This window comes from Coregonus lavaretus, assembly GCF_964263955.1.
Source record: "Coregonus lavaretus genome assembly, chromosome: 15".
NCBI classification, from domain to species: Eukaryota; Metazoa; Chordata; class Actinopteri; order Salmoniformes; family Salmonidae; genus Coregonus; species Coregonus lavaretus.
In genome coordinates this window covers 12,022,445-12,036,767 of record NC_140002.1, presented here as the reverse complement: position 1 = coordinate 12,036,767, position 14,323 = coordinate 12,022,445, and the positions used below count along the sequence as shown (strand labels likewise).

The 14,323-nt window shown below is 41.9% G+C and overlaps 1 protein-coding gene across 2 annotated transcripts in view; it reads left to right on the top strand.

Annotated features, from left to right (window-relative positions):
* The window catches only part of LOC311142219 (rho guanine nucleotide exchange factor 12-like), a 121,844-nt gene that overhangs the window by 46,975 nt on the left and 60,546 nt on the right, over window positions 1–14,323 (top strand). The window contains exons 2-3 of one of the 2 annotated variants that reach the window (XM_084177826.1): window positions 5,410–5,430; window positions 6,086–6,180. In XM_084177826.1, the coding sequence (XP_084033952.1) occupies window positions 5,410–5,430; window positions 6,086–6,180 (116 nt within the window). The remainder of the gene's footprint in view (window positions 1–5,409; window positions 5,431–6,085; window positions 6,181–14,323) is intronic. The other variant, XM_084177827.1, reaches the window with a different exon arrangement.

Genomic DNA, 14,323 nt, shown 5'->3' with positions numbered 1-14,323 from the left:
ATATGCTGTGTTGACAAGGAATCCGCTGACACTGTACTTTGATTATAAAGGTTTATTATATCAAAAGATTTCAGCGTCAATTTACAGATTTCTGCAGAATCTGGAGAACAACTAATCCAATCTCAAATATGATTATTCTCCCCGTCCTTTGTTCAAAACCTGGTATATATCCTATGTAACATAAGATGGGTGTTTTGGATAGACCAATCCCTGGCTTCCACATATCCAAGTGTCCTCTGTTTCAGGGGGTCCCTATAGTAATGCTTTCCAGATGTTTCAGCAAAGCAGAGTAAAGTTCATCTAACACACCATTTGCAAACGTCAGCCAAAATTATAAACTGTTCAGATACTACATTTGCTGCATGGATATCATGATGGCGCGGCAGATAATCATTCTGGTATTTCGAGGCTAGCAGAGTTCACCTCAAATCCACTTCAATTAGTTTTATGGTTAGGGCTGAGTGCAGGTCAAATGTGATGTTTCAAGTTGACCATTTTGTATTGTAACGTAGGGTTCCCCAAAGTGTACTTGAATCGGTTTCCGATGGGCAGTTGCAATAGGAAAGATTGCGCAATGTCCATTTCAGGATATCACTGTTTCTACTTGAGGAGGCATGAAGTTTATCCCCAAACTGGATGTTCTTTCTAAAATGCCACTCCTTCTCAAACTGTGACCTCATATGGAACGGAGGTTGAAATGAAAGAAGTAGCCAGAACTGGTGAGTCACGACAAGCTTCTCTCTGAAAGACGTGTGCTTTGGAAAAGGGTTAAGCATCACTGGCCCTGTAGCCTGTCTACACCGAAAGGGATCAGGCCAGATCCCAAAGACTTCCCTTTTCAAGTCCTTCTGCTGCAGTGCTGTTGTTCTCTATGCACTTCCTCACTTTCCCCCCTCTTCTCCATATTGTTTTGAACCTCTTTCATAGACCTGACTGGCTTCAAAATTTTATAAAACGGCAGTGTGCCCATGCCAGGCCCCTTGGGCAAACCTGTTACCTCAGTCACACTTCCCAAAAAGCTTCATTTAGCTTAGCAGGCACCACTGAGTGAGAGCACTTTCTGGCACTCCATTTGTTATCGTAACAGTTTTAGCGACTCCACACCAGTGAAGCGTTAAAGCTTCTACATATGTCTCAGACCGATGAGATAGTCATGTTCGAGGCGATGCAGGAATGGTGTTCAACCCTCTACATATGGGACTGGCACAAAATGGACTTCCTTGAGTGCATCCCTCCATAGAACTGTTTTCTTTTCTTTCCTCTACCTGGTTCACTTGTGCAAAACTGGAGTCAGGTCAGTAACATCAAAGGGGATGTGAAGCCAAGAGGGTTGGTTTCAATGTTGCATTGTAGTTTCTATCATAAAGTTCCTATGGGAAATGTTGTCTGTCTTAGTAATAAGCGTCTTTGGTGACATTTCTCATAGGAAAAGTGTACACGTGGATTCAGGGAGGCAATAGGATGTGACAATCACAGAACTTTAACGTTACATCAGTGATGATTTTTGCTTGCCATTTAAAACTTTCTTTAGGCTGCCATTGCTGCACTGCCAAGGTTATAGCGTTGCTAATTTACCCATTTTCTTTTGCATTTCTGTAGTATTTCATGGAATAAATCAATTCAATTATTTCAAGGTAACCATAGGGTCTACTTGATTTTTGCTAAATTCTTATCCATTTCTGAGTGGTCTCTTGCTATATGATGTGAGATTGGCCTTGATTGTTAAAGTAGACAATAAATGGAGTATTGATAAAGATAATTTTATTTAAGGAATTAATTTTATTACAAGATCAAAATGACCTCTGAATAAATTAAACCTACCTGCGGCAAGACCTAACTCTCCGCTAAAGCTAACGGCTAATTGTTAAAGGCTAGCAATCGATTTCACGACACTTGAACCTTTGTGTTTCCCATTGATCTGCCTTGTTAGCTAACAAGCGCATTGTTCCCCTCAGGCTTTCAACGTACCCATTAGGCCTCTTTTTCTCCATTCTGAATGAGTCTGCATTTAAGTGTCTAAATATCAGCTAAATCCCCTTCTTATCCAAAGCTAGCTGCACTAGCTGCTTAGCCATCACCCAGTGAGACTGATGTGTCTGTCCTCACCCATGCAGTCTATTCCCTGGCATGCCTCCTAATCTCCCCAGGGCACATCAGAGGAGAACCAGTGTAATAACTCCTCCTGTTCCCAGACAGTGTAGTAGTGAATCCCATGTCTCTCTATTTGGCAGGGTTTCAATATGACTGGGTTGATGTCATCTTTTTGTATTGAATGATGTTAATTTACCTTAACAACTGCACTATTTGGTTGAATTAAGTAATTACCATTTAAACTATTAAGAGGTGTTTCTTAAATCCAAGGTGGTAGCAGTGGAGAGGTGTATCACAGTGTATTCAGTAAACGTTATATGAGCTATGTTTTTTTCTGTGTCAAAAGAGACTTCCAAGTACGAGCTCTGCAGTCTAGGTACTAACGGGATTCTCCAAATCCTGCCCCCTCCTGCCTTCTCTGAAAGATACCCACTCCCACTCATCCCCCCTTCTCCTCCCCAATCTCCCCTCTCATCCCCCCTTCTCCTCCCCAATCTCCCCTCTCATCCCCCTCTTCTCTTCCCCAATCTCCCCTCTCATCCCCCTCTTCTCCTCCCCAATCTCCCCTCTCATCCCCCTCTTCTCCTCCCCAATCTCCCCTCTCATCCCCCCTTCTCCTCACCAATCTCCCCTCTCATCCCCCCTTCTCCCAAATTCAGGAAATGGGAGTCCTGCCAGAAGCGCTCTCTGTTTCCGGGAATCTGTCCCACAATGCTGCAATGTAGTAAGCTGGCTTTGACGTGAGCGCCATTGTTCAAAGTGCAGGCCCCATTGTCTGAGGGAAGGAACAGCAACAAAAACAAAAACCACCCGCGGAAGAAGGGAGGAGGTGGATGGGTGGAGATAGAGAGAGGGGTCTGTGCTATTTATATGAAGAACCCTTACAGCCACCTCCTATCTCTCAGACTTAGGCATCTGGGTAGGGTAAGGATCTGCATGTTTGATATGCCAACCAGTGGAACAAGTTGGAGCCAGAAGGTGCCTGGGACATGGGGCTTATGTTGGCATCGTCACACCACCAGCCTTTTGATTATGAAATTAATTAAAGTGGTTCTAGTGTTGCGTCATTTCTGGTCCCTCCAAGTTATAGTGGTGGTTGTGATCCTGTGATGTGTAAGCAGATGATGACAGATGTTCCAATGATAGTGCACTCTACTGGTTAGCAGCAAGTCATGAGACAGACGGCAAAGTGGGTTTAGAGGTGGGGGGGTTAGAAGCTGGCTGTCTCTGACTGATGATGTCACGCAGTATACAGAAACATGCAAATGACAAGGAAGACCAGAGCATGTTTTCATTAAGTGCCTCAGAGTAGGAGTGCTGATCTAGGATCAGTTTTGTATTTTAGATCATAATGAATAAGATTACATGTATTAGGGGGGACCTAATCCTGGATCAGCACTTCTACTTGAAGATGCTTTATGAATACGGGCCCTGGTTACCCCGGAACTGTTGATTTATATACTTATCTTTTAAGAAAATGTATGTTTCTTGTGTCATTTTCTTGATGTAGCATGCAATGGCAATACAAAGTTGTACCATATAGTCACATATGGTAGCAAATGAAGAATATCAGGTTGAACGTTGGGCTGGTTTCAGATACCCAGATTAAGCCTATTCCTGGACCAAAAAGCACTTTCAATAGATTCACTCTTCAACATGTTTTAGTCCAGGTACAGGCCTGGAAACCAGACTATTTTTGCTAGAACAATAAACTTGTTGCTTAAATTAACACTTCTGGAGCTACAATACATTTTACCCTACAGGGGTCCAATTTCATACAGTTAGCGAAATTTAACCTGTCTTGAAAAAGACATCTGATTAGGCATCACAATATACATTTGCCTTCAGAAAGTATTCACACCGCTTTACTTTTTCCAGATTTTGTTGGGTTACAGCCTGAACTAAAATGGATTCATTTGGCCTACACACAATACCCCATAATGTCAAAGTGGAATTATGTTTTTAGAATTGTTTACAAATTAACTAAAAATGAAAAGCTAAAATGAATCAATAAGTATTCAACCCCTTTGTTATGGCAAGCCTAAATAAGTTCAGGAGTAAAAATGTGCTTAACAAGTCACATTATAAGTTGCATGGACTCACTCTGTGTTTAACATGATTTTTGAATGACTACCTCATCTCTGTTCCCCACACATACAACTATCTGTAAGGTCCCTCAGTCGAGCAGTGAATTTCAAACATAGATTCAACCACAAAGACCAGGGAGGTTTTCCAACGCCTTGCAAAGAAGGGCACCTATGGAGAAGTTATTAATGACACTTTGGATGGTGTACTGTATCAATACACCTAGTCACTACAAACATACAGGCGTCCTTCCTAGCTCAGGATTTCACCATGAGGCCAATGGTGACTTTAAAACAGTTACAGAGTTTAATGGCTATGATAGGAAAAAGGATGGATCAACAACATTGTTCCACAATACTAGCCTAAATGACAGAGTGAAAATAATAAAAAATATTCCAAGACATGCATCCTGTTTGCAATAAGGCACTAAAGTAAAATGAACTTTATTTCATGAGTGCAAAGCGTTATGTTTGGGGCAAAACCAACACAACACATCTCTGAGTACCAGTCTTCATATTTTCAAGCATGGTGGTGGCTGAATCATGTTATGGGTATGCTTGTCATCGGCAAGGACTAGGGAGTTTTTTTGGATAAAAAGAAACGGAATAGAACTAAGCACAGCCAAAATCCTAGAGGAAAATCTGGTTCAATGTGCTTTCTAACAGACACTGTGAGACAAATTCACCTTTCAGCCGGACAATAACCTAAAACACAACGCCAAATATACACTGGAGTTGCTTACCAAGATGACATTGAATGTTCCCGAGTGGCCTAGTTACAGTTTTGACTTAAATTGGCTTGAAAATCTATGGAAAGAAAATGGCTGTCTAGCAATGATCAACAACCAAGTTGACAGAGCTTGAAGAATTTTTAAAAGAATGTGCAAATATTGTACAATCCAGGTGTGCAAAGCTCTTAGAGATTTACTCAGAAAGACTCACAGCTGTAATTGCTGCCAAAGGTGAATTTAACATGTATTGACTCAGGGGTGTGAATACTTATGTAAATGAGATATTTATTTTTCAATACATTTGCAAAAATGTCTAAAAACATGTTTTCACTTTGTCATTATGGGGTTTTGTATGTAGATGGGTGAGAAAAAATATATTTAATCCATTTGGAGTTTAGGCTGTAACACAACAAAAACTTTCTGAAGGCACTGTAATTTAGAACTTAACCAATGACAAATAGTATAATAGTATTCTAATCCTTTCTCGTCTTTTGTTTTCGCAGGTTTTCCAAAAAAGCAACCAGGTCAGAGTTTTTTCCTTGCTTCGTAAATCTTTGTCCACATTGTCAATCACAAAGGACTACAATCATGACATCCAGACGAACATCACCATATAACTAGAATTTCTTACCACTAAATAGAGTTGGGACACCTGGTATGCATCCGAAATGGAACCCTATTCCCTATGTAGTGTACTATTTTTGACCTGGCCCTGGTTAAAAGTAGTGTATTACATAAGGAATACGGTTTCATTTCAGATGCAGCCCTGTATTTGAGTGGATTTAGCCCGATTTTATTAGGCTTTTGGACCACATACCGTGCCTGAAACACTGTGTAGCATGTTAAGATGACACCTCATGTATCTAGAATCTGACAGTGCAGACTTTTTCCTAAACCATAGGGATTTGGCTCTCTAGTTCATCTGATAAAATAGATAAAGTGTCTGTAAGTCCCAGGTGTCTAACATACAGTATGTCTGAGAGAGTATTGTAGCAGATAATATTACGTGAAAGTGTAATATAAAGGGGTCGTTCCACGAATAGAGTGACATTTTAAGTATACATTTTGCACCAATATTGAAATGTAAAAGCCTGGTTAAAAGCCTGCACAGACATGTGACATCTGGTGTCCTGTGTGTGTGTGTTTCTCACCATACAATCTGTGTTTGTGTGTTCCCAGGACCCCTAGCATTCTCAGCAAGGACCACCCCCCAGACAAGAAACCCAAGAGTGACAAAAACACAGTCCCACCTGCGCATGAGTTTGACCCTACAGGTAAGTGTGCCTGCACGCGCATACACACACACACACACACACACACACACACACACACACACACACACACAAACAGAACACAGGACTTGCACACACAAACAAACAGAACACAGGACTTGCGCACACTTGCAACATACACTCATAGAACAAACACATAAAACTGCGCAAGCACAAAATATAATACACACCTCACTCCATTTCAATGTCTAATCTAATCTAATTTTCCACTTGGTTGGTGCAGTGTATTACTGCCAGTCAGTTACTGGTGATAACTGTAATAATCATTTGACACAATATTAGCTGCTGACCAAATCAACTAAATTATATGGAAATTGTAATTGAACAGCTCCTTATGCAGTGGAAATAGTTATCTTAGTGGTGAATCCAACTTCATAGCAACCCTTAATGCATATTGGGGTTGTTTCAAAATTAAAAGAAACTCTTTCACTGTATACTGTCTGTCTGATATAAGCTCAAGCCAATCACTGTTATTAGACCCTTTCAGACTGTAAACTTGTCATTGATCCTGTGGTAGATAGCACTTCACTCACTCACTCACATTAGATAATTGAACGTAAATTATGCAGTGTGTCGATGTGATAAGTGCTGCGGCGACATGCTATAGCCAAGGTGGGAGCTGTAGAGCTTTAATACCAGGGTCGTATTCACTACTAGACACCAAACGGAAGAAAACAAACCGAAGCAGGGTGGGACTACCTGGATGTGTCCAATAAGAAACGTTAGTTTTTGTTTTCCGTTGCAAAACGTTTTGATACGGTGTGCACTAATGTATATGACCCTGAGAACGGAAAATGTTTTGCAATGAAAACAATAGTTTCTTATTGCCCAAGTTCAGGTAGTCCCTCCCTCTTTTTTTTCAGTTGGTGCCTAATTAATAGTACCCTGTTATTAAAGCTCCACTCTGGAGACTAGGGGCTAATATTTGGTCTGGGGTGGGGGGTCAAATGGGAGCACCGTGGCTCCCAAGCTGACAGCCAGAGAAACATCCAGCACCAGGCTGGTTATCTTCTGTTAGGCTGGGGAAACAGGAGCGGCAGCAGAATTACACACACACACACACACACACTCAGATGCACACACACACATACATACACACATTCAGACAAACACACACAGTCACTATAATATTTGCACACACGTCATGGCTGCTGGAGTCTGAGGATGAAACACACACACACACAAGTTGATAGTGCGCTTTGAGCCCTAGTCATGTGATGAGGTAGTCTGCTCTACAGACAGGCACAGCACCAAAATCCCTCCCATTTTAGCCACATACTGTTGGGTGCTTGCGGTCTAGTCTGTGTTTTATAAATGTGCAATGAGCATACACAGATACAGGCGTCCTTCCTGATTCAGTTGCCGGAGAGGAAGGAAACCGCTCAGGGATTTCACCATGAGGCCAATGGTGACTTTAAAACAGTTACAGAGTTTAATGGCTGTGATAGGCGATAACTGAGGATGGATCAACAACATTGTAGTTACTCCACAATACTAATTTAATTGACAGAGTGAAAAGAAGGAAGCCTTTACAGAATACAAATATTTCAAAACCTGTGTTAATATTCTGTAATGCCTGCTACCAGACGTTGGTCATTATTAGTGGATGTGCACTGCATTGTGCATGGTTCTAGTTACATTTTTAACAAAAAGGGCATTTTCATAGACGGACTTGAAAGACCCACATCAGTAACTATTGCAAAATAGCAGGTTAAACTATTTAGATAAAATAATGAAATTATTAGTGGGTCTTATGATTGTGGAAGGCTTATATTTAGCCTAGGTATAATTTTTTAAGTTTTGAATTCAATATATTATTCCTGACTGTTTGAAATGCAGTGTATTGACCTTTAATTGCACAACAAAGGTTATTTAACTTTTTTAGTTTTTTATCAATATATTTATTGTGAATTGGCCATAAGTTTGAAAAGTCGCGATATGATTTTTAGGCCCTAGTTGTAGGCCTGATAACCAACAATGACGAGTCAGCCTATAGAGAGGAGGTACAGTGCATTCGGAAAGTATTCAGACCTATTGACTTTTTCTACATTTTGTTACGTTACAGCCTTATTCTAAAATGGATTTTCCTCATCAAACCACACAAAATACCTCATAATGACTAAGTGAAAACAGGTTTTTAGAAATGTTAGCAAATGTATACAAAAAATAAAAAACTAATACCTTCTTTACATAAGTATTCAGACCCTTTGCTATGAGACTCGAAATTGAGCTCAGGTGCATCCTGTTTCCATTGATCATCCTTGAGATGTTTCTACAACTTGATTGCAGTCCACCTGTGGTAAATTAAATTGATTGGACATGATTTGGAAAGGCACACACCTGTCTATATAAGGTCCCACAGTTGACAGTGCATGTCAGAGCAAAAACCAAGCCATGAGGTCGAAGGTATTGTCTGTAGAGATCCGAGACAGGATTGTGTCGAGGCACAGTTCTGGGGAAGGGTACCAAAACATTTCTGCAGCGTTGAAGGTTCCCAAGAACACAGTGGCCTCGATCATTCTTAAATGGAAGAAGGTTGGAACCACCAAGACTCTTCCTAGAGTTGGCCGCCCGGCCAAACTGAGCAATTGGGGGAGAAGGGCCTTGAAGAACCTGATGGTCACACTGACAGAGCTCCAGCGTTCCTCTGTGGAGATGGGAGAACCTTCCAGAAGGACATCCATCTCTGCAGCACTCCACCAATCAGGCCTTTATGGTAGGGTGGCCAGACGGAAGCCACTCCTCAGTAAAAGGCACATGACAGCCCGCTTGCCAAAAGGCACCTAAAGGACTCTCAGACCATGAGAAACAAGATCCTCTGGTCTGATGAAACCAAGATTAAACTCTTTGGCCTGAATGCCAAGCATCACGTCTGGAGGAAACCTGACACCATCCCTACGGTGAAGCATGGTGATTGCAGCATCATGCTGTGGGGATGTTTTTCAGCAGCAGGGACTGGGAGACTAGTCAGGATCGAGGGAAGATGAATGGAGCAAAGTACAGAGAGATCCTTGATGAAAACCTGCTCCAGAGCACTCAGGACCTCAGACTGGGGTGACAGTTCACCTTCCTACAGGACAACGACCCCAAGCACACAGCCAAGACAACGCAGGAGTGGCTTCGGGAGAAGTCTCTGAATGTCCTTGAGTGGCCCAGCCAGAGCCCGGACTTGAACCCCATCGAACATCTCTGGAGAGACCTGAAAATAGCTGTGCAGCGACGCTCCCTATCCAACCTGACAGAGCTTGAGAGGATCTGCAGAGAAGAATGGGAGAAACTCCCCAAATACAGGTGTGCCAAGCTTGTAGCGTCATACCCAAGAAGACTCAAGGCTGTAATCGCTGCCAAAGGTGCTTCAACAAAGTATTGAGGAAAGTGTCTGAATACTTATGTAAATGTATTATTTCATTTCTTTTTATTTTATACATTTGCAAACATTTCTACGAAGCTATTTTTGCTTTGTCATTATGAGGTATTGTGTGTAAATTGATGAGGGGAAAAAACAATTTTATCCATTTTTTGAATAAGGCTGTAACGTAACAAAATGTGGAAAAAGTGAAGGGGTCTGAATACTATCCGAATGCACTGTTCCAACATCTAGTGGAAAGCCTTCCCAGAAGAGTGGAGGCTGTTATTGCAGCAAAGAGGGGACCAACTCCATATTAATGTCCATGATTTTGGAATGAGATGTTCAACGAAAAGGTGTCCACATACTTCTGGTCATATAGTGTATATCTCAGGGTTTCTTAACCTATCATTCAATAGCTCAACCTGTGCTGGTCCATGATATGTTGTTAATGTTTTGTTCCCTCGAGCCACTTAGTTATCACTTTTGCCTTATGGCAAGGTGCTCCATCATGCTGGAAAAGGCATTGGTCGTCACCAAACTGTTCTTGGATGGTTAGGAGAAGTTGCTCTCAGAGGATGCGTTGGTACCATTCTTTATTCATGGCTGTGTTCTTAGGCAAAATTGTGAGTGAGCCCACTCCCTTGGCTGAGAAGCAACCCCACACATGAATGGTCTCAGGATGCTTTACTGTTGGCATGACACAGGACTGATGGTAGCGCTCACCTTGTCTTCTCCGGACAAGGTGTTTTCCGGATGCCCCAAACAATTGGAAAGGGGATTCATCAGAGAAAATGACTTTACCCCAGTCCTCAGCAGTCCAATCCCTGTACCTTTTGCAGAATATCAGTCTGTCCCTGATGTTTTTACTGGAGAGAAGTCGCTTCTTTGCTGCCATTCTTGACACCAGGCCATCCTCCAAAGGTTTTCGCCTCACTGTGCGTGCAGATGCACTCACACCTGCCTGCTGCCATTCCTGAGCAAGCTCTGCACTGGTGGTGCCCCGATCCCGCAGCTGAATCAACTTTAGGAGACGGCCCTGACACTTGCTGGACTTTCTTGGGCGCCCTGACGCCTTCTTCACAACAATTGAACCTCTCTCCTTGAAGTTATTGATGATCCAATAAATGGTTGATTTAGGTGCAATCTTACTAGCAGCAATATCCTTGCCTGTGAAGCCCTTTTTGTGCAAAGCAATGATGACGGCACGTGTTTCCTTGCAGATAACCATGGTTAACAGAGGAAGAACAATGATTTCAAGCACCACCCTCCTTTTAAAGCTTCCAGTCTGTTATTCTAACTCAATCAGCATGACAGAGTGATCTCCAGCCTTGTCCTCGTCAACAGAATCGCTGACGTGATGGCAGCTGTTCTTTTTGTGGTAGGGCTGAAATGCAGTGGAAATACTTTTTTGGGATTAAGTTCATTTTCATGGCAAAGAGGGACTTTGCAATTAATTGCAATTCATCTGATCACTCTTCATGACATTCTGGAGTATATGCAAATTGCCATCATCAAAACTGAGACAGCAGACTTTGTGAAAATTAGTATTTGTGTCATTCTCAAAACACATACATACATACATTAAATAAAACAATTACTAATTGCAACAAAATTCAGACTGACTGCTCACTGTAAGGTAAGGTGCATAGTCACACTGGTATAGAATACTTTCACTCTTTCTTTCTGCCGTGTTTATTTTCTCCTCCTCCCAATGTTTTAGATTTTTGCTCTGTTTTCTCCTCTGTGTGTCCTGGTTGTGTTGTTACGTTGCCATGTGTACTGTCTGTCGTGCTGTACTAGACGTGCCTGTGCAGCGATCTGGCTGTGTAGTAGCCGAGGGAATCCCCCCCGAACCCTGTGGTAAGATGGTCTAAACGGCTGTGTCTCAATAGTCTGTAAGTGTAATCTTTTTCTTGTCTCCTTTCCTTCATCTGATCTGATGGAACTGGACATAATATCACCTATCCCGTCTGTTAAGTTCAGTGCAAACAAAGGGAGGCAAGTGGAAGTGGCCATTTTAGACTATTGAGATGCACCCGGTTAGTGTGTGGTGGCTGTTTTGTGTTGCGACGTCCCCAGTTCTTCTGCCATGTGTCCCCCTGTTGTTCACTCACGTCCTAACACGAGTCCTACACCCCTCCGTTCTCCTTTTATTTTATTTTTATTGAACTCACCATTGCCTTTCATTGCCCTGGGAGTGAACTTTCCCGCAGTGTTGAGAAACATTGTCTGGATGTTTTAGTGTTACCTGGCCAGAGCAGCGAGAAGGGAGATGTTTGGGTTGATGAGGGAACGCTACCAGGAGGGTTTGAGGGGAGAAAGATGCACCTGTTTAACTCAATGAATGAAGACTCAGATTTAGGCCTGAAAAACCTTCAGTCTGAAATTGTAAAGGGGCAGTTCAGCCGAATTGCCTATTTATTTACATTTTCAACGTTGGACAGACTGAAATCCATGCTTTGGTGTTGTTAAGCTAGCTACTGCCACCAACCTTTAATGTTATAATTTTCTAACCAAAAAACAATGTAAGTCAATGTCCTCCAGTTAGCATGCTTTCAATTCCATGCCCAGATAATCTCTTAAAGGGATTGTGTAGCCCAATAACTTTGAAGTGACTTTGGGGACGTTGAACTTACTTTGGTTCTTGGCTATAAAATTGCTAGAACAGCAGGATTTGTTCTGGATCAAAATGGGGCTTAGGTGGTGGGTGTGGCTGGGGTGTGGCAGTGGGCCTGGCCAATGGCGATGTCATCGACAACATTTTTTTTTAGGCCCTCCTCTTGGTCGCAGAGACAAAATGTTGCTGTTTTAAAGCTAATTTCCTACAATTCTACACATTTTGCTATGGCTTATGCTGTGTTCTTATGCTGTGTTCTTATGCTATCTGTGTGACTCAAACATTATAACAAAATCAATGGGGGCCCCATGTCATGACATGTTTTTTTATTCTCCCTGACTGTTTTGCTTTTAATTTGGTGATTGTTAGTTCTCAAAGATGATCTTATTTAAGTTTACACTAAAAATGTTTTTCCATCCTGAAAATTATTTCCCCCAAAAAGGCGTCCCAAAAAAACACTTACGCATCCCGCCCATTACTTTTCTTTGTAGAGAAAAACACTGTACAATATCCGTTAGTGTCAGTGGCTAGTTTAACAAAACCAAAGCAATGATTGCAGTCTCCTAGTCCAATTTCGTACTGTACCTCCTGCAACCTAGCCTCGTACGAACCATCCTGATCTCAAGAGCTTACATTCTGTCTCGCTTCACAGATAGCGATAGAATGTAAGCTCGCGAGATCAGGATGATTCCTATGAGAGGCTACCTGCAACCTGGACTACTGGTTTAATCTGCTTTTTCGTTTGGCTTTGTTTGCACTCACTGTTTATAATGATGATATGGGTTTGGATGAACTATTGTGAAACTCACCTGCAAGTGAACTGGTGTGATGAGTCAATGTCAATCCACGAGTGTGATGCCGTGTGTCTCTCTATTTGCAAGTCAAACGACTCACAATCTGTGTTCAAACAAAAATGACAGAGGGTGCTGTTACCACTTGTGTCCTGATATCAATGTTCCACAAACAACATGTTTTTATGTGAGCATCAAACTGGGTTCCTAGAGGTCATGTGTTATGCCATTATTTATAACAGCCTATCTAGGCATTGTACTGATATTAAAGGGATAGTTGAGGAAAATTATTTTGATATTTGTTTCCTTATCTTGAAAGCAGTCTATGGACGAGGAGTGACTGCAATCCACACTATAGTTTTGTTAGTCTCTCATTGTGCATAGACTGCTTTCAAGTTCAGGGAACAAATATCTGAATGCAATTTAACAACAATAAGCACTTTTCTAAATGCGTCTGTGTATTAAAGGCTTTTGAAGAAGAGAGTGAAGTACTTTCACAAATGGGGCGTATTATTAAGTATTTGAAACCAGGTAATACCCTGAGGTATCAATCATTCATTGCTGCCACTCAATAGAAGCTTCAAAAGCCATTTTCCTCAGGCCTCATCATCATCATGTTATAACAATGACTAGCCACAAATACAGACCTGAGCTATTGAGTGAGTGCCTCCGTCACCAAGCAGACACATTGCCTTATACCTGTACAGTGAGGGGGAAAAGTATTTGATCCCCTGCTGATTTTGTACGTTTGCCCGCTGACAAAGACATGATCAGTCTATAATTTTAATGGTAGGTTTATTTCAACAGTGAGAGACAGAATAACAACAAAAAAATCCAGAAAAACGCATGTCAAAAATGTTATAAATTGATTTGCATTTTAATGAGGTAAATAAGTATTTGACCCCTCTGCAAAACATGACTTAGTACTTGGTGGCAAAACCCTTGTTGGCAATCACAGAGGTCAGACATTTCTTGTAGTTGGCCACCAGGTTTGCACACATCTCAGGAGGGATTTTGTCCCACTCCTCTTCGCAGATCTTCTCCAAGTCATTAAGGTTTCGAGGCTGACGTTTGGCAACTCGAACCTTCAGCTCCCTCCACAGATTTTCTATGGGATTATGGTCTGGAGACTGGCTAGGCCACTCCAGGACCTTAATGTGCTTCTTCTTGAGCCACTCCTTTGTTGCCTTGGCCTTTGTTTTTGGTCATTGTCATGCTGGAATACCCACCCACGATCCATTTTCAATGCCCTGGCTGAGGGAAGGAGGTTCTCAACCAAGATTTGACGGTACATGGCCCCGTCCATCGTCCCTTTGATGCGGTGAAGTTGTCCTGTCCCCTTAGCAGAAAAACACCCCCAAAGCATAA